Source organism: Papilio polytes, unplaced genomic scaffold (genome assembly GCF_000836215.1).
Source record: "Papilio polytes unplaced genomic scaffold, Ppol_1.0 DF823177.1, whole genome shotgun sequence".
Classification (NCBI taxonomy): Eukaryota; Metazoa; Arthropoda; class Insecta; order Lepidoptera; family Papilionidae; genus Papilio; species Papilio polytes.
Genome location: NW_013526027.1, coordinates 2,233,015 through 2,254,423, shown reverse-complemented (window position 1 = coordinate 2,254,423; position 21,409 = coordinate 2,233,015). Strand labels below are relative to the sequence as shown.

At 33.7% G+C, this 21,409-nt stretch overlaps 2 protein-coding genes across 4 annotated transcripts in view; one reads left to right on the top strand and one right to left on the bottom strand.

Moving 5' to 3' along the window:
• Positions 1-2,968: 2,968 nt before the first annotated feature.
• LOC106105240 (inositol-3-phosphate synthase) lies at positions 2,969-17,034 on the bottom strand. The gene is made up of 12 exons (XM_013285519.1): positions 16,652-17,034; positions 14,693-14,865; positions 14,177-14,289; positions 12,548-12,705; positions 9,585-9,718; positions 7,097-7,217; positions 6,478-6,628; positions 6,061-6,152; positions 5,494-5,602; positions 4,541-4,717; positions 3,879-4,054; positions 2,969-3,112 (listed from the first exon to the last, which is right to left on the bottom strand). Exons 1-12 carry the CDS (start codon positions 16,769-16,771, stop codon positions 3,017-3,019), a joined length of 1,620 nt encoding a protein of 539 aa, XP_013140973.1. The 5' UTR covers positions 16,772-17,034; the 3' UTR covers positions 2,969-3,016.
• Positions 17,035-17,803: 769 nt separating this feature from the next.
• Positions 17,804-21,409, top strand: part of LOC106105236 (zinc finger and BTB domain-containing protein 44-like) — a 29,795-nt gene continuing 26,189 nt past the window's right edge. For 2 of the 3 annotated variants that reach the window (XM_013285516.1, XM_013285514.1), the window contains exons 1-3: positions 17,804-18,482; positions 18,765-18,958; positions 19,287-19,584. In XM_013285516.1, coding sequence (XP_013140970.1) covers positions 18,765-18,958; positions 19,287-19,584 — 492 coding nt within the window. In that variant the 5' untranslated portion in view covers positions 17,804-18,482. Of the gene's footprint in view, positions 18,483-18,549; positions 18,609-18,764; positions 18,959-19,286; positions 19,585-21,409 lie in introns of those variants that run through there. The other variant, XM_013285515.1, reaches the window with a different exon arrangement.

Below are 21,409 nucleotides of genomic sequence, written 5' to 3'. Positions count from 1 at the left end.
AGTTTTAAAATTTTTATTGTTGATTTTAAATAATTTATCCAAGTTCATTTGAGTTTTTAAAAAAAATATGACTGCTTAGTGTTGCCGCAATAAATAATATAAAGATATTTGTAATTGTTATAATTTTGAAGCAATAAAAATGTAGTTTATTGAGGGTGAGATGGTCATAGGCACGCGAGGAATTAATAGAAAGGGACGTTAATTACTACCCACTGTACCCTCTCCTAAACCTAGTGAAATCCCTAGAATTAGATACAAGCTAGTGTTGTATGTAATCTAGTGTGGCATGTAACTTTTTATCGATATCGATATATCGATATATCGATATATACGTTAAAAGTTTTATTTAATAATATTTGTATTACATGCCACACTTTATCTTCATGTGTATTTGACGGAGTACAAAATGATTTTTTTCTTACATTATCGTTTTGTATGTCGTTAAATGTAAATATATTATTCCTTTCGTAGGTCCTGTTGTCCTTTCTGTACACCACACTTAGGTAGCCAACGAATTCTATAATAAAATAAATTATATAAAATATTGAGCACTGAAATATATTTAAAATCGTGTATTGTAAATCGGTTTGAATTAACTTTATTGTTAAAGGTAGGAAGGGACTTTGTAAAGTATTTTGATGGTGTTTGGAGCTCAAGTGTCCACAAGTTATTCTAAATAGTGCGTAGTATCTATTAGTCGTTTTGCACCGATATTATAAGTGAGTGTCGCGGCGTTGTTCTGCAAGATGTTGGTCCTTCGAGCCGGAAGTTGTTGGAATAAAACCCTAGTATAACGGGGTTTACTTATTTCAGTATTTTAACAATTACAATGTTTGATAAATGTTGTATGGAGTTTTTTCTCTGTTTAAATTCTTCTAGATTATGTAACTTAAACTTAAAGAAATGTTTAAGTTCATCTATATGCTATGTTTAAAACGGCAGTGACTTATTCTTTACTCTTCGTATGTTATGTTGGCGGTGAGGTATTCATTTTTTGTATTATTTTAAATTAGAGTTCGCATGTTATAAGTATTGAAAAATATCAGTATTTAAGGCGTGTTCTCAGTCTGCGCGGGATTATTACTTAGTTAAGTATTTAATTTAATCTTTTGGTACTATTTAGTATTAACACTTTAGTTTGTAATTAGTTAACATTCCATCACAAGTTACGACGAAATATGTCGTCGATAGCGTAACTGATCTTATTTTATGTTGATGAAAACGTTAAAAGGAATTTAACTGTTTGAAAATTTTATTAAAAATTGTATCTTCTATTTGTAATAAAGTCTACGTAGAATGTTCGCTCTATTAAATAATATATTTTTTACCAAAAAGCAACCATGTAAAAAGCACTAACTGCATGACAACTAACGTTTATTTCTAAGATTTGTTACGCGTTAAGTTTCACAACTTAGAACAAAATGTATTCTAGTTAAGTTTATGTTGTAAGTTCTGATGCATGCAAACACGAGTAAAGCCAAACTAAAACTGTACACTTTCTACACTGTAATTGTTTATTTTGTATATTAATCGCTGTATGGATGTATGGATGAAAGTTGTATGGCTTGGTGCGAGGTCGCTACTTATTGTTAAATTAGACTGGAGACACTATTCTATGCTTAACTGAAAAATAAACAATGATTAATCTATGACGTCTTTTATTTTTTCTATCGTAAAGAAATTGTCATCTCTGTTCTTTTGTAAGAGAAAGAAAAAGATTACAAAATCTTACAATTACACATCGAAGTACGCGCAAGTGACAAAATTGCGCAGTTTGAGATTAAGTTAAGTAATGGTCTGAATAAGTCGCGTCACGTTGAATTAGTGTTTTGTTGACAGTAATTTGGAAGTAATGTTAATTTTAAGTCAGTTATTTTTGTGTTCGTCTTTTTGTTAAAAAAAATATATTTTAATCCAAATGTCTAAGTATACTGTTCCTGTGATTACTTTCGTCTACATTTGGATCTGATATGGCGTTGGGATTCCTTAGAAAAAATTAAAACCCAATTATTAATATAAGATTTATTTATTACATAAAACACACATTTACCATTGACAATGCAATTATATTTTACGCAAATCACTAAAATCTAACATTCACTTTTGAATAAATTGAAAATTTGAATAACGGAGCCTCGCTCGAAAGGAACATCGAAAAAAACTATTTAAAAAAAATAACATCACATAAAAGCATCAAATGCAAACGCCAAAATAATTTAAACAATTTTAAAGAATACTGAAAAATGTAATACTTTCTGAATTAAAACTAAGAATACAAATATCATTTAGTCCACAGATTATAAAGGAAATATAATGGAATGGACATCATTAATAATTCTATATGCAAATATCTTCTATATTTAAGATATTTAATAGTTTGTAAATATATCCAAATCTAAATACTTCAAATTCAATGAATACACAGCTTTAGTTACATTTTATGATATAAAATTTATAAAAAAAAACAACGAATATAAAGAAAATAATTTTTAGTAAAGTTGTGCACAAAATAATTTAGGTCTAAAACTATTGATATAGTATTTTTATGATATAAAATGGAATTATATTAGTATTTAACAGAATATAGTTAATGAAAAATACTATGTTTTTATACTGAAAGAAAATTGTCTTACAATTCGATAAAATAAGCATAATACTGACTGTTTACTCATAAAAAAAACCATTCGAAAAAGAATATTATAAAAGAAAAGAGATTCCTTTATTGTTTAAACAAAAATTTGATGAAAAAAAAATTGAGATTAAATCTGAGATTTACTAAACATCTAAAGCACAATAAAAGGAAATATTGTAAGAAAAAATTGTTGGACTCAAAGTGCAATATCGTTTGCGCTTCGGTAAAACACAAAAATAAAAAAAATGTGCAAGTTTGTGCTAAATAAAAAGATACATATTTCTTAACTGATCTGATTAATCTAATAATAGATTCTATTTTTTTATATTTTTTTAATATGACATAGATTATAATACATCTGTGTTTCTGAGTGTATTTAGTGAGTTATTGTGCGCCATTTTGCGCGCGCTTTTGGCGCTTGTTGGGCGGCGCGCCCGCGAACATGGCGCCCGACTGCAGCTCCGCGCGCAGGAACTGCACCTGGAACGAATAAATAACTGAAATTAAAATCTTACATAACATTTTTGTTTTTTTTTAATAGTTATTGTCTTAGAACCTTGTAAAGTTTTCATTATTAAATCTGTTCTAATTAAATGATAACTATTATACTAATAAATCTCATTTAGAAAAATACAGATTAAATAATAGTTTCTACAACAGTAATGTAACTCATTCGTTCATTATTGTCATTCAGTTGATGAGTTATTGAAGCGGTGAGTTAGGCCTGGTTCACACTTGGCTAGTACAGTTGGACAATAGCGCTTAATTGAACACTCCACTGGCACCATTGAATCCATACAATCGTTTAGCTGGCCTGAGCTCAGCCTGGGCAATGCCCAATTGTACTGGCAAACCGGTTATTGATCAGTCACTATGTAAATGAGTGATTGAGTGAGTGAGGTGAGGTATAGTGCGTGGTTACATTGTATTAGAGCTGCATGTGGTGTGTTGAATGCAGATCGAGGCAGGCGCTCTTAGTCAGCGACTAGGTGAATGAGAGTTAGTGATTGAACGAGTGAGTTAGTGAGTGAGTGAGATGAGGTGTAGTGCGTACCTTGTGTTGGAGCTGCATGTGATGTGAAATGCAGCGCGAAGAAGGCGCTCTTAGTTAGTCAGTGATTGAACGGGTAAGTGAGGTGAGGTGTAGTGTACCTTGTATTCGAGCTGCGTGTGGTGTGTGGAATGCAAGGCGAAGCAAGCGTTCTTAGTGACTATGTGAATGAGTGAGTGAGTGAGGTGCGTGTACCTTGTGTTCGAGCTGCATGTGGTGCGTGGGGCGCAGCGCGAGGCAGGCGCGCAGCATGTTCTCGATGGCGGCGCGCTGCTTGGCGAGCGCGTTGACGACGGGCGCGCCGGCCGCCACCAGCGGCGCCTTCAGCAGGTACGACACCAGCGACAGCACCGCGTGCAGACCCTCCCATTCTACATACATACAACTGGCTTACAATCTATACTAATTATAAAGAGGAAAGATTTGTATTTTTATATGTATTGAAATAACTCAAAAACTAAATGGCCGATTTTAAATTCTTTTTGAAAAGATCTTTCATCGTTAGAAATGTTTTTTTATATGGGTAACATAGGCTATATTTGTTATTATTTTTTAATTCCAAGCGAACGAAATCGCAAGCAACAGCTACTGTTGGAATAAAATGACATAATATTCTATACATACAATAAAATTGGATTGTCTGTATGCAAAATTGAAAGAAAAATTCCAGAAATATTTTTGTCTGTCTGTCCGCAGGCCGCGTTTGTTCCGGGTAATCTGGAACCGTGTTGGCTGATTTTGACGGAACTTTCACGGGGTAGCCGACATGTAGCAGTGAGTTGTTGTACGGCCAGCTTATTGGCGCGTGGAGCAGTCATGTTTTCTTTATTTTCTTATATCTTAATATGGAAACGAGCCTTCCGTGTCGTCCCTGCGCAGCTGCACCCTGCTGAACAGCTCGGCGAGCAGCGCCAGGTCCAGGATGAGGGGCGCGGCCAGCAGCGAGTCCTCGCATGTGTTGTGGACGGCCAGCGTGTTGGTGCCGTGCAGCAGGATCTCCGACGTGTACTCGTCCATCGCGCGCTTTGAATCACCTATTATTGTACCAAAATACCACACAATTTTTATGGATTACTTAAAATAGCTTTAAACAACACCTAGGCCTATAAAAAACAGTAAAGTTGTAGACAGAACAGAAAAGAAACACAATTTTATTGTATTACTTAAAATAGCTCTGAACTAAATCTATGCTAAATATAAGTAACAGTAAAGTTAAAGACAGACCAGCAAGGTGTAGGTAGTTGTAGTTAAGATAACAGACCTACAAGGCAGTTTGTACATTTTTGAACTAACAATGTCATCTAGAAAGAGTCACATTTTGACCAATGAGGGAGCGGCAAATGCACGAGTGGATGTCACCATTTTTATAATTTCCAAATTCCAGAAATAAAATACACGTTCTGATATTTGTATAGTTTGCAACGTGGGATAATTTCGAAAGAAGTTGTGAATTTTTGTGCTTACTGGCAACTATTAGTGTTTAAAGAAGTGCCATAAGATCAAGATTTAAGAAACATATAGACTAGACATAGGGGTCTACATTTTCACCGGTAACTTCTTTGAAAGGTACTATGTTAGTTGTCAAGATTAGTACGTCACCTATCCCATAAGTCCAATAAGTCCCATCTTTTATTATAAAATAAACTTAACAGTGTTATAAAATAACAAACATATTATTTAGTGACACTAATTAATAGACCAATTAATTGGTAGTTAGTGGATCATGTAAAAATATTTCAAGTGAAGTGTCAACTATGCCTACTCTATATATGGTTTTAATCTCTTTGTAGATTCTATATTAGTCACTTACCGACATATGGCACATATTTAATGACGACGACGTGGTCAGGTTTCTCTCCAGGCTTGTACAGGATGCTGTTGGACTCCACCATGTCGTCTACCACGTTGCTCTTCGTTATCTGATAATAAATAAAATATTTAAGACATGTCCCAAAACTGGTTGATAGAGGCTCAGATAGCTTAGAAGTGACGTCAGATAGAGTACCAAAATCCGATATTTTCTTCACATATTTTATACGTTCGATTGTTATCTGACAATTTACAAGAACTGTGGAAAACATTACTCTGAGCCAGAGATTAAAAAATATAGAGGAGACATAATTGCAACACAACAACACTTTATATACATTTTTGCACATAATCTCACTACGCTTGTGTTATTGCCTATACGTCATTAATAATAATCAAATTATTATATTTTATTTTGTAATACTGTTTACTTTGTTTTATAACAATAGATGGAGCTTATTATAATTTTGTGTAATGTTTTATTATATATCTATACAAGTCTACCTTTCACAATTTTTTATGCCTCGTCTATATTTATTATTTTATTATCTTTAGTTAGTTTTTGTACCTCTTTGGAGCGGAATTGTTTGGGCGCGGAGAGATTCTTGCCGTCGTTATTACCAAGGTGGTTGTAACTCACAATGGACACTGGCTTCAGACCTGTAAGACAGTAAAATTTAAAAAAAATGTGAACAAAAAACGAAAATGTTAAATTTTCCTTTCCTACATTACAAAGGTTCCTTTTGGGGCTAATTCCATCTCATAATGGAATTATGTACTATTGTTTTATTCATGCACATTCCTATTTAAAACTCACTAGCTGTTCGCGACTTTGTCCGCGTGAAATTCGAAATAATAAAAAATATAGGCATTACTCAGATAACGTAGCTATTGGTGAAAGAATTTTAGCTACAGCCCAGTAGTTGAGTTATTTCAATACATACGAAAATACAAATCTTTATAATGTTAGTACAGACATACTCACCGGCTGTGACAAGGAAATCAACGAGCACGGACTTTAGCTTAGTCTGTCCGGACTTGAAATCGTCCCCCGCTACAAAGACGGCGGCCCGCTCCGCGCGCTGCACCGCGCCGCTCACCAGCGTGTTCTGCGGCGACCCGTTGATGTAGCAGCACTGCACACATAACACATACATATTAATAACATAATATAACAAACTGCTGTGCAGTTTGGCGACATTTTTAATTGTATAATTTTTCTTCTTATGTATGTAAATAAATAAAAATTAAAATAAGTATACACACTACTTTGTGGCTTAGGATGTTAATTATCACAATATATTTTTGAATAAATCTTTCTCTAATAAAAGTCTTACACTTACGACACGTTCTAGGTTACATATTTTCACGCCATTCTTTGGGAATAAACAAATTATGGTGGTAAATTACGGAAAACATCGGGATGCACATATCAAGGAGGAAATTCAAAGATATATGTGAAGTCAACCCGCGGTGGTCCAGCGTGGTTGACTACGGCCTAGTCATCCTAACTTAGGGGCGCCTCACTAGTTCACTATACGTAGGGAACGTATAGTGAGCTAGTGATGACTAAATTTAACTAATGAATACAAAATCATATTTACGCCTTCATCGATAGCGGCCATAGCGAAGATGGTGGAGGGCGAGATCTCGGAGTCGTTGTTGCGTAGCGCACGCTCCAAGTTGTCGGAGGTGTCGTGAACGCCCGCACGCACTTCGCAGAACCTATAACACGACCACATCATACTAATATTATAAATGCGATATATAAGTTTTTTTTTTTAATTTGGTCGGTGTCGCAAACGAAAGCTAGTTAAACTAATAAAATTATCAGCAACAATTAAAAAAAGGGAGCGGGCGCATATCTTTGACTAATTTATCGCATATCTGTTGTGCGATTGTCGATTGTTTCGCAGCGAATTCAACTGTTTAGTTGCATAACTAAAAATAGAGTAGTGTGTGCATGAACTAACGTGAAAATAAACAGTTGTGCGATAGTATAGTCCAAGGTGTACGCTCGTTCTTAACAAAACTTTTCATACTTAATAGCCAATAACCTAATGGTTACGGGTATAGATTTCCGATGACATGGTCATAGGGTTTGAATCCCGCCATTCGATTACTATCGTAAACCGTTTTTGCCCAAGCCTACAGCTTAGCTAGAATGGTATAGGAAATATTACTGAATCTGCTAGGATTTTAAAATATTAATGTAAACAATGTGCTCGCCTTGGAAAGTTTGGAGTAAGTCAGAGTACGAGTTAAGGATCCCTAGAGCTACAACAAAGTCTGGAGCTGAAATTTCCCGACCAAAACTATCAGAACTGACTAACAAAGCTTAGATAAATGTAATCTGAATCAATTAAAGTCTCAAGTTTTACCTAAGTAACGAAAATAAACTGGAATTACTAATACCTGGACGCAATGACGTCACGCCATAAAAACAAAAAGATAAAATCAGTAAAGGTGTGGTTATCTCTAAAAAGCTAATTACATAATTTGACGTAGAACCTTATCTAACTATGGCAATAAAGTTAATTTGATTACATACAAATCTTCGTAACATGTAATACAATATTCAGTTGATACTTGAGCAATTAAAATGCAAAGAATCCAGCCGGGCGATGTATTACGCCAAGATTTTTACAGGAAACCTGTTTTTATACTAAATATCACGTTTGGTAACTTCCATGGAAGTCGCCCTCTGGTATATTGAAGAGAGGAAGCGATTTATGATATTCTTGTCTTGTAAAATACAAATGGTGGATAAATTAAAAACTTAACGCCGTAAAGACTTAAATATTCTATAACTTAAAGACACTTGAAGTGTAAGTATCTAAATAATTAAAGTTATTCCTTCTTGACTATTTAAAAAAATAGCCAATTTACACAACTACTCATATATGTGAGTGAAACGATTTTTTTTATCGTTGCTCCATATTATAGAAAAAAAAATATATATAAAGAAACCGCTATTACTAGCTATAGTAAGTATTTTATAATATTAGTAATCTTACTAATATTATAAAATGTTATAAATGCAAAAGTTTAGATGGATGGATGGATTTTAGAGTTTGTAGCCTAAACTCAGTCAGATCTCGGTGAAATGTGACATAGTCTGGAAGAACACATAGGCTACTCATTTTTTTTACTCCACGCCAATTGTTATTTCGTGCCAAAGCTAGTTTTTCTATAATTTTTAGAGTTGTTTTTGTAATCCAAATCCGCTATCGCTCAAGCACTATACCCGCAGTCTCAAGTTCACAGTGCCGTTCCGATGTGAAGCCAGCCGCACTATCGACACAATCAAGATCATTGCTCCCGTCACCCAGTCATTGGTATACGCTCATTCATACTTATGTATGTCCAACCAAACTCGAATTAAATCAGATCACATTAACACAACTTGTCTGTGTCAAATCGACACTTTTATTCCAGTTTTCATTCATAAAGTATTCATTGAAATACGAATTATCATTCGATGTCATCACATCAAGTCGTATTTAAGACCCGTTTTTCAGACGACGCGTCAGATGATACATGTATGATTTGCGGAACCACTAGTGGAATAGGGGTTTAACAGCTCTATACTATCTTCTTTATTGTACTTATAGGTTTCATCCCTGATATTGTAGAACTGCGATGGAATAGGGCAGCAATGTTTACAAGTAGGACTGAACAAAAATATCATAATTGATTTGCCCTCGATGCACGGCCTCACTCAGGCCACCTATTACGTCACAAACTGTGGTTCGGAAAAGTTTAGATACAATTTCTCTCAAACTGTAAACAATTTCATTGTTATTTAATCTTAGTTTTTGGTATTTTTAAAGTAGGACTGGGGAGAATGTCCCACTAGCTACAGCCATGCAGAGACTCTATAAAAAAATCTTATAATATAGTGTCTGACCTCTCAGTATTATAGTCCATAGTACGATGATACTGTCAGATCATAAAGTATGGTTTGACTGTGTGAAAGAGGATATGCTTAAGAAAGGAGTGGATTCAGATATGACGGCTGATAGAGATGTATGAAGCACATACTGTGCCGACCCTCCATAAGGGATAAGGGCAAGTTAATGAGTGTCTGACCTCTCAGTATTGGCGGTCCATAGTACGATGATGGTGTCCAGCTTGTTCCTGTCGCGGCAGTCCTTTATATCAGCACGAACTTGCAGGTACTGCTCGTAGCGGGTGCCGCGGATAAGGTTTGTTGCTCGATCCGCCTGCGAGACGCAAACCACACATAGTTAACAGTTGCAAGGTACAAAAATAAATACTAAAAGAGTGTGTTAGGAAATGTAGTTTTGACTAAATAGGAAATACTTAACTACCTCCATTTAGTTGGAGGTAAAACTAAATGTAAAAAACATTATGAAGCTTAAAAAGTCTAATGGTTAATAACGGATTTCCGATAAAGCGTTCGAGGGTTCGAATCCCGCCATTCGACTATAATCGTAAACCTAGCAAACTTAGGGCTTAGTTGGTATGTTACAAGTAATTAGTGAATTAAAAAATATCCCTTAGATTTAAAAAAAAAACATATAAAACCTATAAAAACTCAATACTAGTTTTTACGGTTTTATTGTCACATCAGATTGCATATTTCCTTGAATTTGTAACACACATTGACTAGAATGCGAACAAAACAAAGTAACCAGTCAAAACAGTCAAACACTACAATGAGTGTCAGATGCGTTGCAAAAAAGTTTACAAAACATTCTAACGACCAGTATAAATAGAGCCTTGGCAACCAAGATTTTTCCACGCGGCGCGGTGGGTACGGAAGTGCTTACAAAAACAAGTGTAACTCGATCTATCTAGCATTGGATTACTGCTAACACCGTTTAATAAACCGACTTACACATATAAACTGAAATACGACACGCTAACTTACATAGAAAGTACTGGAAACACTATGAGGTGTGAGCGATTCTATTCAAACCCTAAATTTGCCGCAAAACAATAGGATCTTTTTAACAAATCATTGTGAAAACCAAATCTCTAACATTTAGATTTAGAATCGCTATTGAATTAAGGCTTGTAATCTGAAATCTACAACAGAAATTATGTAAAACTAGCTTTCACCCGCGACTCCGTCTGCGTGGAATTAAAAAAAAAAACAAAAGTGAGTAGCCTATGTGTTCTTGTAGACTATACTCAATATCTTTCCCATATTTCATCGAAATCAGTTTAGCCATATAAACTTTGGCATTTATAATATTAGTATGAAGTATTATTATAACTAACTAGCTGTTGCTTGCGACTTCATCTACATGAAATATAGCCTATGTTACTCACTAATAACGTAGCTTTTATAGTGCAAGAATTTTTGAAATCGGCCTATTACTTTTTGCGATTTCAATACATACAAAATTACAAATCATTCCTCTTTACAATAATACACTAAAAATTCCTACATTCCAAATTTAAATTGTACCAACCAGACATCAAGAGACATAAAACAAGCTGCAAACATCTAAGAAAGACAAAATACTATTTATATTCATAACGTAAACGGTAGGAATTAAAGTACTAGCTGTTCCCGTCCGACTTCATCCGCATGAAATTGTAAAAATTTTATTTTATTGTTTACATTTGTCAAATTATCAATAGTAAATGTCAAAATGACATGACATGACAAACCTTGACAGGCTTGCTTCAACTGTTCCAAAAACTAAATGCTTCAACATGTTGGCAGCAACTTATGGTCTCTTTCCCACATTAGGGTTTTCATCCAAAATATTTACCCCATAAGTTTAATGGCGTGAAAATATATCGCCTAAAGCATGACGTAAGTGTAGGGCTTTTTATTAAAAAAAGAATTATTCAAAAATATGCTGGAATTGCTGACATCTTAGGCACCAAAGAAGTGTGTGTTTACGCTTTATTATAATAGTACAGATTCTGGAATATTCCGCGCGACGAGTATTGATCGAGAGCGTCCTAACATGTACACAGTGCATAGGAACAGAAAATCAATAGGGCGTTCATGTAATATGGCGGCCAGGAACTACACCTTGATTATAAGGAAACCAGTATAAATGATTTATACAAGTAAACTATACTTATGTTATAAAGAGGAAAGATTTGTATATATTGAAATAACTCAAAAACGATTTCGATTCTTTCACCATTAAAAAACTACGTTATCAGTGAGTAACATAGGTTATATTTCTATAAGTTAATTTCACGTAGACCAAGTCGCGAGAAACAGGTAGTTGAGTTAAAAAATACTGAACTGATTTTAATAATTTTTTCACAGTTAGAAAGTTACTTTATCCCAGGCTAACGTAAGTTATATTACTAGTTTTTTGACGCGGACGGAATCACGTGCAACCGCTAGTGAAAATACATAAAGAAAATTAGACCATTTTGTGTATTTTACGTTCAATGCCAATTAATTTGTGTTTACATATAATACTTTTATGACATTGTTTGGGAGCCAAGAAAAACTTAAGAGATACCAAACTTTATATTAAAACATGAGTTGGCACGTCTGGAACAAGTGTACTCTGTTACCCGACGTGCCAACTTAAGCGTTTGGCATTAAATCCCCGTTACGCAGGCGTCCAAGTTTGTTAATTCTAATTTATCCCTAATTTGTAAACCAAATCATCATAATGAGTAATTTACACGTGCCCACATGCTAATGTAATCGTGACAAAACATTTATAAGGATATAAACTAGGCAACCTATTCATGTTATTCAAATGGAAATCTTAATTAGCTAATTTATTATGTTGTCTAACATTTTATACGCATATTATTTAAATATAAACATAATTAACATATTCATATTTGCATCCACATGTCCTATATTATGATTTTTTACAAACTAACGGCTTAGGCGATTTTATGTGACCACTTCTACTTTTTGCAGTTATAATGTTTGTAAATATTTTAAAACCGAGAAATTTCTTACGATATTTACCATAGATTAAGTTGTCGTTATTTCTACAAAATGATTGACCTTTTCTATCAGTAAATTAGTTTCAAAAATAATCTCAGCAAAGTTAGTGGAAACAAAGTCTAACAGAGAAGTCATTTCTCACCTGATTGGCAGCGATGAAATCGGGGTCGTAGATCGCAGGTCGTGGCTTCATCGCTGACATTTCCTTCTTCAGCTTCTGCTGGAGGTCATAGTCTATGACCTTGGCGCGCACCATCGACTCCGCCAGGTTCAGCGGGCTGATGTCCCAACCGTCGATCACTATTAAAAAATATGAAAAGCTTGCTAAGGTTTATATTTTTACCAAGAAAAATAAATGATTTGCTTTTAAGAAAAATATTAGAAAAATGAAGAATAGAAAGGTAAGGACTGCATTGTAAGTTACTTGTGAATTAACTAGCTTTTGTTAAGAGTAGACGCAAACCTTTGACTAAAACATCGATTGTCGATTGTTCCGGAGCCCACCCAACCGTGCTGTACAACTAAAAATCAAGTAGTGTGCGCATATAAGCTCATAGGAATCAAAGCAAGACTAAACAGTTGTGTGACAGTTTAGTTTCAAGTGGGCATCCATAATTTAAAAAAAGAGCGTCGATGGCTCAGTGGTTTAAGCACTTGATTTGTAATCTACAGGTCTTGGGTTCCAATACCGTCATGTACTAATGTGATTTTCCATTTGCCGAATTTTCATATGTACATAATTTACCCGACGTTCTTACGGTGAAAAAAACATCGTGATGCAACCTGCACATATCGGCGAAGAACTTCAAAGATATGTGTGAAGTCGACCAACCCGTACTGGGCCAGCGTGGTTGACTATGGCCTAATCACTCTAATTTTAGGGTAGGCTCCGAGCCCCTCGGTGTGGACATGTAGTGAGCTGGTGATGATAATCCATAATTTTACAAATCCTAACTCCAATACGTTCGATGAAAGGAAAATAAATACTTCAATGAAGCTGTAAATTGAAACCTATTAAGGTCGTATGAAATAAAATTAGTGTTGAAAGCATTGAAATGTCATTAGGTCACTGGAGCTGACCTATTTCATACCGACCATGACCCTCGTACAGAATCAATACCGTATCATCTGCAAATACCTGAATGACCGACTTTGAAATTACGCTTGTGTAAATAAAAACGAAAGGATCGTCAATGAATTTGTTTACTGTTTACTAGAATCATATGAGTTACAACGTGGTACAGAAATATGTTGTTTATTAATAGTTTCTCAATATTAGTAATAATGAGCTAAATACAAATAAACTATAGCCTATGTTACTCACAGATAAATTTCCTTTCTATCAATGAAAGAATTTTTAAAATCGGTCCAGTAGTTTTTGAGTTATTTCAATACATACAAAAATACAAATCTTTCCTCTTTTTGAGTATAGATGAATTCTTGGTAGTTCCACGGAGCAAGTATTATAACAAGCGATGGAATTGAATGACGTGAAAGGAAAATTTAGAAACGTATGACAGAAATATCGGCAACTAGTTAAGCATTTCTTCTTAAAATGCCATCTTCTTTTGAAGTCGGCGATCATTAAGGCAACTTGCATTCTTGACACCGAGGCTCTAAAAAGTACAGGTGCTCTTTCCAAACCAATGGCGTAGGTTTTTGAACCAAGATGTTGTTCTTCGATCTACACTTCGCTTTCCTTGAATCTTGCCTTTTACGATAAGCACATACGTGAGTGGAATAAAGGTAAGATGATGAATTAAGGACTTACCTAAGTCATCAGGATGTACCATAGGCAGGAGTTCAGACATGCCCACGTACACATCCTGGCCACTCTCATCGATACCCAAACGAACTGTTGATGCTTGTGTTATTGAACCATACCTAATACAAAATCACTATCTTACTTATATTATAAATACGAAAGTTTAGATGGATGTTGGTTAGAGTTTGTAGCCTAAACGGCTGAACGGATCTCGATGTTTGCATAGATGAAGAGCAGTCTAGAATAAAGGCTACTCACTTTTGTTTTTTAATTCAACACGGACATGGTCGTGACCGACAGCTAGTAAATATTATAACATTCTCATGACTTTAAGACTACTTAATAAAAACCAACACTGACTCAGGACATTGAAAAAACTTAATGTGAATATGTAAAAAATTTTCAAGTTTGGTATGAAGAAAATTTTGGAGCGAAAATTACGATTAAACAAAGGACAGACATGAAATTTAGTAACTGATAGTTCTAGTACTTTAGTCTATGATTTTAAATTAATGAGCTCACCAATTAGGATCCATCTTCCCATTCTTTGTTTGCCAAGAGAGCTGATGACGGTTGGCGAGGACCGCGGCGGTGAAGGTGGAGCCATTGTTGCCGCCCCAACCTACCAACATGATGCCCAGCCGACCCACCTTGCGACCCGTACGGATACATAGAGACGTCTGATATGGTTTTACCTACGACAACCAAAATAGTATATAATGGAAAACTTTTCGTAAGTTACTTCAATAATTTGATCTAACGAATTTTAAAAGACATTTTCAATCCATTTGCTTTAAATAACCGACCTAAGGATCGCTACAGCAATCGAAAAACCTTACAGCGATAGTTGTATTCTGCAGTCTGGTAATAAATTCTTAAGATTAGCCTCCAAGATCGATTATAGAATTCAACCATAAATGTGAAACAAGTGCAAAGGAGTCGCCAGCCGTTAGTATGGTCTGATTGAAAGTGGTTTTTAATTTTTTAATTCCGATTTTCAAGGGGGCATCTGTCCCTCTACACTCTTGGCAAGTTTATGCAAATGCCAAGATACACGTGTAGGCCGACATTAATATAAATTGCAATAAATTAACTCTGTACATAGTTACAGTAATTATAATTTAAAATTTGTTGTCAACATCCACATAAACATGCATGACATCTACATTATTGCATTCAAACTTAATTTATAAAACTACTAGCGTTTGTTCTCTTCATCCACGCCAAATTAAAAAATGGATATGTTGTCTATGTGTTCTTGTCTATGTTCTGTATCTGTGCTAAATTTGATATCCTTTAACCCATCTATAAGATACTAAGTAACAGTTTCACATTTATGTAAAGCATACTTCAGTCCTAGTCAAAACTAGGTGTTTGAGATTTAACTATTATTCATAACACACTGTTTTTAATATTCCATAGAAAAAAGTATGCTAAAAATGTTATCCAATGTTTTCAAAGTGTAAAAGATTCTCTTTGCAAACATCTAGCAAATACTTTTTTCCTTTCCAAGTGTTTAGTTTCCACTATAGAATCATGTATACAAAAACAAAAACATGTTATCTCTCATCCCTTAGAAAAATCAGAGATTATAATATTTTTGGAGTTGATTTATTAATAGAAACCCAGAGTGATGCAACATTCACTTATTCAGTTTTTATAAACATATGTGGAACAACTGTAAATATCTTTAACATTAATCAATCTGTATTAGTATAAATAGATATTGAGTTATAAACAGTATTACAATTCATATATATTATTAGAAAACAAACAAAATACAAATTGAAAGCCACATTGATCAACGGTCATAGAATGTTCAAGAAATAAACAGATCAGACTTTTTTTTTTCTTATAACAAAACTATATTTGCCAGTAACTTCATCCGCTAATTTAAAAAAAATAGTAAATAGCCGCCTATTCTTGCAGACTATGTTCATGACAAATATCTGTATAATTGTTGAGCTGTTTGGGAGATAATTTCTAACAAACATAGTCATGCTTGATCAGCAACACTGAAAGTGATTTAAACTCAATGATCAAAATTAATAAAATACTTTTTCTTAATTTGTTGTTACTGTAACAACAATTTGTTGTTGTTGTAACAAGTTGATACTTATAAATTGAATAAACAATTTATGTTTATAAAATTTTTAATCAACTATGAATTTTGTTCTATTTAATTCCAATTATTCAAATAAAATCCATTCTAAATTTAAAAATATTACAGTGCAGCAGTATAAGTCAGTATTCCAATAAGCTGTTTTAACTTTTGAAACATACATTACAAATACATTGTCATCTCTCTTATTCTCCCTGAAAAATTGAGATAGCAATATGACAACTAGTAATCATAATTAGTGTTAGGTATAGTTAAATTTAATGTTAACACTATACTATTAATATTGATATAAATCATATTAAAATTTTCAAAATTGAGGGTAGGTTAACTGAGGAACTGAATTTTTTGAAAACACTTACCAATAACTCATTATCCTTCTTAGTAACTAAAGTTTCTTCGTACTCATAATCTGCATAAATATAGTCGTCGGTATATTTTACATTAGGTGAAATAACTTGTATGTTCGAACTTTTTTCCATCTTTTTTCCGGTACTCTTTCTTTACAGAGAAGGTGGTGCCACAAAAATTCCTCAATTTAACCTTTCAATATTACTCATGTACATTCAATGCCACTATATTTCTAGAGCTAGAGTATCATGGATTAACTTCCAATTCTTACAATTGCAAGTTACACAAGTAAATAGCAGTGCACAAACATAGACCTCAACCTCAAACCCGGCTCTTTCAGACTTGACACTTAACTCAACTTGAATTGCAACTTGAGTGAACGCTGAACGTAAATTTCGAACAAGTGAGAAGTGAAGTGAGGTGCAATTGAAATGAATGATGTTGAGTAATACTCATGAAGAGAATGAAAATGAAATGTTACCAGGCCAATAAATAAATGGCACAGACTAACAAACGTCTAAACGATATTTTTAGGTTTGAAATATTTTGCTTCATTGTTTTAAAAGACGTAATTGAAATGAATTTTTACAACACACAAAAGTGTAACATTTTTAGACGAACTTGAATTTGTGTACCACATAATGTTAATTTCATCATGTTAACAGCTACAAGAACTTATTTAGTACTTAGTTTTCGTAGGGCTAGGGTGGGGCGACTTTTTTGTTTATGTTGAAACTGGTTTTTAAAGTCTATTGTCTAACTATAATGGATTGTCTTTCATACACTTCTTAACATTTTTTAATATTGGACTAAGATATGAAATGAATATGTAATGTATGACTTAGTATTTACTTTAATTAATGACGCACGCACTTACATAATAATTACACATAATAATTTACTAAACTATTTCAGCGTACATGGAATGTATTTTATGTTTATTGAATAGATAATATGAATATAATCATCTAAAATTCTTTTGTAACCTCCCCGGAAACTAGCGCATCTAATTTCCCTGTTACAATGTTAACAAAATATTGTCTGCTGAACATACTGTAGTCGCAGACGTTTTCATATACATAAAAACATGCAGTCGATGACAGGTAGGTACTTATAGGTTATTGGATGGAATCTAATAAAAAGAACTGAACTGAATCCGACTATTCCCTCCAATGTTTGAATGTGTGTGTTTATTATGATTGCTGTGTGTTCAAAAAAACATTATAGGCATAGGTACTTTTCACAATAGGGCTTCACGTTCTCATCTGAAAATGTATTGTAAAAATGCGACCCAAGTCTTAGTTAAGCTTTAAATAGAATTGGACATTGCAATGTTTCATTGATATATTCGGAGTTTACACGTGAATTTAAAAATCATCGGTACTTTTTCAAATAATAAAAATATTAACATATTTCATCTCATCTTAACTGGTCAAATAGTGAACTTTGAGAATTTCATACATTTGTTTTTAAATTCTAACACTAGTGTTTTCATTAAATTACTCAAATGTGAAGTAAATTAAAAATATTATTAGTACGCCACCCAAGTTTTACGTTATTGGTTGCCGGAGGAATGTATGTGCGCTAGTGTACAATTTATAAAGTTGTATATATTTAATTACGGTATAATAAAGCATGCGGGGGGCGAGGCGGCGCGGCGCGCTCTCATATTCCGTATATTGATTGTGTGCGAGGGGGCCGGGGCAAGGAGGGGGCCACGGCGTGCCCCACTCTGTTTTTTACGACACGGCTTTCTGTGTAACATAATAAGTATTTAAAATTTTTGTGAAATGTTTCGGTGTTATTTGTGAAAATTAGGGAAGTCGGAAAAGCGTAAATAAGGTGAGAAAATCGCAATGTGTAGGTTTTTGTCAAAATTTCCGTTTTATAAAATATAATATAAATAAAATTTTATAGTTCTAAATTCCGTCGGCGGCGCGTACCTACAGTATTACACTGTCATACCGCGTACGTATAGTGTTTTTTACGGGCATCGTTCTAAAAATAAGTTGTAATAATTATAATTTTATGTAGCGGTCGCAGCAGAGACGGTTTTCTGTCGATTTTTTATTACACGTGAAGTAGTGAGTGAATTGTGGTTGCTAAGTGTTTGTGGTGGTGCAGATGCAGGGGATGGTGAGCGACAAGACGTTCCACCTGAAGTGGAACAACCACCTGCAGAACTTGAGCCAGCTGTTCACGACCATCTACTCGTCCTCCGCGCTCGCAGACGTCACGCTCTCCTGTCGCGATGGGACCCTCAAGGCGCACAAGCTCGTTCTCTCAGCTTGCAGCCCTTATTTCGAACAAATATTTAAGTAAGTATTTTATCCATCATTATCGTCGTGTATAAAATAACATATTTTCGCTGCGTGGTATTTTTTGAGAAGCTCGCAATCTATTTTTATCAAATACTTTCTGTAGATGTAAAATATTCAAGGTAATTTAACGTTATACGTCGTAATTTTGAAATCCGAACACTATTTCAGTAAGTTAAATGAAATATTAATGGATATTTAATTTTTGTTTATCTGATAGCGAATAGCTGGCTAGTTTTATTATTCTTAATGATAATCATATATTTTTGATTTGAGTCACTGTTAAGATTTCCATCTTCTTTATTTATACTATATTCTTTCCTCGTAGGGACAACCCATGTCAGCATCCAATCGTTATACTCAAAGGAATACCATTCTCGGAGATCAACCTCCTTGTGGAATTCATGTACAAAGGTTCTGTGGATGTACAAGAACTGGATCTCCAGTCCCTGATGCATACAGCATCGGAACTGGAGATCAGAGGCCTGGCTTATGAAGCCAGAGATAATGCAGCGCAGCTTCTAAATGTCAACTTGGAGTATCCATCATATTCGCAGACTGTTACCGCAGTACCTACACAACAAACTTATACTCAAGCACGCACCGATGTTGAAAGGCTTAAACAGGTGAGTTTTTAGTTTAGTTTTTAGTCTTTTTAAAGCAATTTATCATTATGCTCTGTGTAATCAATTTAATGTCGCCTACTATTTTATTTTTTCTTTTCTGTTAATGATACTGGCCATTAGTAATTGAAAAATAAACTGGAATATGAATATTAAACAGTGTTCTATTAACAAAACATGTTTTATAAATTATTATCTACATAAAATATTAAATGTTGATATAAAGGTAAATAATAACTAAAAAAGTTGATTGGTATTATTAATTAATTTTATTTAATGTGATTTATAAATTTATGAACGCTCAATTGCATAATATTTGATGATATGAACAAATTCTTTAATGATAATTTTATGAAGAGAATTTCTACAATGTTTGTTACATACATATGTAACTGTAAATTGCTACCATCTTGTTTTAAATGGTGATTCAATTGCTTAACATGTACACATGTATAAATTAACATCATTGAATCAATTTATTATCATTATTATCATAAAAAACAAAATTAATGTTGAATGTTGAAAAAAGTACTGGATATTTTTACAACTTTTTTTAGTGGAATAACCTAAACTAAGTTGAGCCCAAATTACTAAAGATATTTGCAGTGTTTTTCATAATGTATCTCGAATAATGTAGCACAAGACTAGTCGTCAGTCCTGTCTTTGCATGGGTCTATTATTAATAATGTTATATAACAAAATTATTAAATATTACCTTCCTGACGGTGAAAGAAATTTTTGAAATCGGCCCAGTAGTTTTTGAGTTATTACATACAAAAATACAAATCTTTCCTCTTTATAATATTAGTATAGATAGCATATGCTACTTGGGACTTAAGTATCATTCTAATGATGAAAGAATTGTTTTAATGAGTCTGGTAGTTTTTGAGTTTTTCTACAACATAGAAGTACATTTATCTGTACTATTCTTTATTACATTATATTAGACAGATGTATTATTGAATGTTTATTACTTAATGTTTTGTTAAAATATAACTTTTGATGTCTGGTTCAAGTTAAATTAGACATAAATATTATCTCATCAGTTATCTTAGTTACATAGGGTAAAGATAAAATGTTTCCTTAAAAAGCCCTTATCCTTATACAGATAACTCAAAGAAAATGTAGCATTGTATATTATGAACATTATTCACATTTTATAGAAATGACTCATGGATTTCTTTGAAATATATTAATCGATTTTTAAGCCAAGGTTGAAATAAATACTTTATTAATTTTTTTATGAGATGAGGGCAAATAAGCTATTTTTATTTACATATGTAGTGTTTTAAAGTTGTTTTCTGGTAAAGATTAAGTTATTGGGATAAAATGCAGATGTAGCTTTTGAATTATTAAACATCTATGTTAATTACTTAGGGAGAAATACTCAAGGTAGTAGATAATGACTTATTGGAAAAACTAAAACCTTCAATATACAATGGACTGTATATTTTATTAAGATAGTCGTCGCCACCCGGTCTATGCTAGGTCTAAAGTGGGGGTAGCCACCCCTCTGCCTTCCCTTAGCAATGTATAGTGCTATAGGGTTTGTATCAGTATACAAGATTAGATGGAGTATGGAAGGGTGTATATTAACTGTACAATTTGGTAATAAAAGACGCAAATTTAATGAGACGAAGTTACTCTCGCAAACGAAGAGACAATAATAAAACTGATTTTTTTTTTCGTACAGACTGCGTTGTAATGATTTTTGTTCCGCGTCGCTTTTCAAAATGTTTAAACGATTGTAGCTTTTAAGATAGTCCACCGCCTGTTTCGCCGACTGTACGTAGTGGTACAAAACCGTTGTTAGGGTAGGGCGCGGTTG